The sequence below is a fragment of the Adiantum capillus-veneris genome, chromosome 20 (genome assembly GCF_014529385.1).
Source record: "Adiantum capillus-veneris isolate H3 chromosome 20, ASM1452938v2, whole genome shotgun sequence".
Lineage (NCBI taxonomy): Eukaryota > Viridiplantae > Streptophyta > Polypodiopsida > Polypodiales > Pteridaceae > Adiantum > Adiantum capillus-veneris.
Window position 1 is genome coordinate 139,931,114 of NC_140950.1, and position 3,248 is coordinate 139,934,361.

Consider the following 3,248-nt stretch of genomic DNA (forward strand, 5'->3'; position numbering starts at 1 on the left):
AAGGTCCCATTCTATACTCTATTCAAGCATAGAGAGCCATGAGGTCCAACACTTGTCCAATCTATGCTCCATTCAAGCATAGAGAGCCACAAGATCCACCACTTGTCCAAGCTAAGATCGATTCAAGCATAGAAAAACACAAGGTCCATCACTTGTCTAGTCTATGCTTTATTGAAGGTTATAGAGCCATAAGATCCACCACTTATCCAAGGAACTAACCCATTCAAGCATAGAAAGATACAAAGTTCACCACGTGTCCAATCTCTACTCTATTGAAAGACAGAGATCTATAAGGTCCATCACTTGTCTAAGCTATAGTCCATTAAAGCATACAGGACCATAAGGTCCACTACTTGTCCAATTTATGCTCTATTGAAGCATAGAGAGCCATTAAATCCCACACTTGTTCAAGCTATGCTCCATTCCACCATAGGTAGCCACAAGGTCCACCACGTGTCCAAGCAAAGTTTCATTCTAGCATAGATAGTCACAAGGTCCACCACTAAATCTAAGCTCTATTGAAGCATAGAGAACCATAATTTCTACCACTTTTCCAATCTATGCTCCATTCGATCATAAAGGATCATTCAAGAATAAGGTCTACCACTTCCATTTTTAGGATGGACTTTGAATCTAGAAAAAATGTGCACATGGTACTTGACAATGAAATTGTTTGTGTTGGTTGTGTGTGTAGAATCAATGAAGATTCAAAGTCCATCCTAAAAATGGGAGGTGAAATGTACACCCATAACTTGGCGCTTCTGAGTAACCAAAAGAAAAATGAGTTAAACTTAGAATCACCATTTGGCCATTCTAAACAAGTCTTAGAAGGTGGTAGCATCTTAAACCAAACATTACAAACAATTTGTGGAAGGGTGGTTGGTGCACTCAATAAAATAGTACTTTTTCATTCAAAGAACATTCTGTAAATATGGGTGCATCCTAGATCCGCCAGTTGTCCAATCTAAAAGAGTTCTTGAGAGGAGCAAGGAAAGTTTCAATCCACCATCAAGACACTTTAAGCAAGGTATGGATGGAAAAGTGCATCCTTTACTTAATGTTTAGCTATTCTAAACAAGTTTTACATGGGTTTGGTACACCCAAAATCCACTATTGGGATATTCTTAACGGTACAATTTAAAAAATTCATTCAAAATGAACTACTGCATAAATTGATAATGCCTAAGTTTATGCTCTGATAAAATATGTACAATGAGATACAAATTCTTGCATGGATTATGTTTAACATGATTCATGAACTTTGAAATAGATCATTATTAAGCAAGCTCCAAAAATCTTGCGAAATTCTATGGATATCACTTTAGGAACAGATTTTTGTATGAAATCAAGTATTCATTGCATAGCATGGTAATGCCATCACAACCCACGGTGTTTATCATGATACATACTCAATAATGAGTCGGTTTCAAATAGATTATCAATAACTTTCATATAAGGGACTTTATCATGAGATTTGAGTGATGTTAGGTAAATTCATACTCTACAAGAAGCTCTTCGCCACTTTCTATGTGGCATAGGGTTTCAAAAAAAACATAGCCACATTTATCCAAGCTAATTTGTGTTGTAATGGCTTTATGCCAAGGTGGAAAATTGGGATCAAAAGTATAACATACATTTGGGCTCATACTTAGACCATGGGTACTTTTTATATATCCTGCCAAATTTCCATCTTCTACATCACCAACAATATATATCTCATCGTCCACACAATTGTCATTTGGATCCTCCAGAAGTGAATACCTAGATGCCCTTGGAGATATCTTGCACAACTTCCTCCAAGTATCATGGAAATACTTATCACCGCCATAATGGAAAATAGTCATACCCTTTTGAAGATGTGTATGCACAAAAAGCCCATAACCAGCTCCTTGTGTATTGGAAGCTCGTACTTCAAAGATAATACCACTTATCTCAAAGACTTTATCCTTTGGAATGGGAAAAGTTTGTATACCAAGAGGATCATCATGCCACACATAATGTGAAAGACATTGTCTTTTAATATCTCTTATCATTTTTGAGTCTGCAATAAAAAAATGTTTAACATATTTTGGTTAAAAAATGTCAAACATTGTAGACTATATGTTTTAGTTAAGTTTTTTATGTCACGAAGTATCAATTCAATGTAGTAAAGAATCAATTTTCTGTATGCCAATTTACATTAAAATATTTTTTAGTAGATATGTTACTTTAAATTATTGATGTAATAAATAATGATTTATCTTTCTTACAATTTTAAACTATTAAGAAAAGGTTCACTGCATGATACTTTTGAGCAAAATTAAAGTCAAAGATCTTAAATCAATGATTAATATACTTGACAATATACATGATTAAACTATCATTACATGTTTAAAAAACGATATCAAACTTATTTCAAATAAAAAGCTTAATTACATGACAAGTGGGTATAGAAGCTTAGCTCATACTTGCTTCAAGGTTAAAAAAGTCTATAATTGATATGGGTGTCTCACTTGTTGATGATCCTACCATATTTGATACTCCTTGGTCATCAATGGGATGGTCTAATTGATCACTTTGAAGTTTTGCCCATGTTTTGACACCATCATGTTGATTTGAAAAGCTCAAAAGTCTTGTTTTAAGCTTTCTTTGGTCTTCAATATTGCCCACAAGGCATAACACTTCTCTTTTCTGCTTGAGTCCCAACTCTGTTATATAGCCATCACTGAACATGTCAATAATTTTTAAATCTTCCTTGCAATACTTTTGAATGCATTGCTTGATTGTCGACTCCTTCTTGAGTTGTAGAAACTCAACATCTGACAATTGACTCACACTTCCAAAATCTAGATCAAGGTGTCCTGCATCTAGTATTATGGATTTTGTCCCTGGATTTGAAGAACTAGTAAGTCCCTCAAAGGTATCTTCCTTGCTCAAGAACACAAGTGTGGTGAATAATTCTATAGAACCAGTAAATTCCAAATACTTCACATTGTGCAATACCCCAACAAATTGTATTTTGACCATGTTTGTCATACTTTGCAAAGCAGATTGTAATTGCACATAGTCTTTATTATTCAAAAAAGAAAGGATCGTACATTGTGGTTCTATTGACCCACCTGCAATAGTCATAATTCCATCTATGAGATCTTTGAATCTTTTAGCTGACCATTGTAGATTGCTCTCCAAATCACGTGTGTTGTCCAAGATACACAATCCTATAGGGATAGGGTTGTTTAGATGGCACTCTAAGTAAGATCTTCCCTCCA

At 34.7% G+C, this 3,248-nt stretch overlaps 1 protein-coding gene across 1 annotated transcript; it reads right to left on the reverse strand.

The window, feature by feature from the left end:
• Positions 1 to 2,436: 2,436 nt before the first annotated feature.
• On the reverse strand, positions 2,437 to 3,015 carry LOC147433310 (uncharacterized). Its single transcript, XM_086491777.1, has one exon. The coding sequence runs from the start codon at positions 3,013 to 3,015 to the stop codon at positions 2,437 to 2,439; it is 579 nt and encodes a 192-aa protein (XP_086347903.1).
• Positions 3,016 to 3,248: the final 233 nt, after the last annotated feature.

Excerpts from the sequence above, each read along its gene's own strand:
- LOC147433310 (XM_086491777.1), bottom strand. The coding sequence starts at position 3,015 with ATGACAAACATGGTCAAAATACAATTTGTTGGGGTATTGCACAATGTG.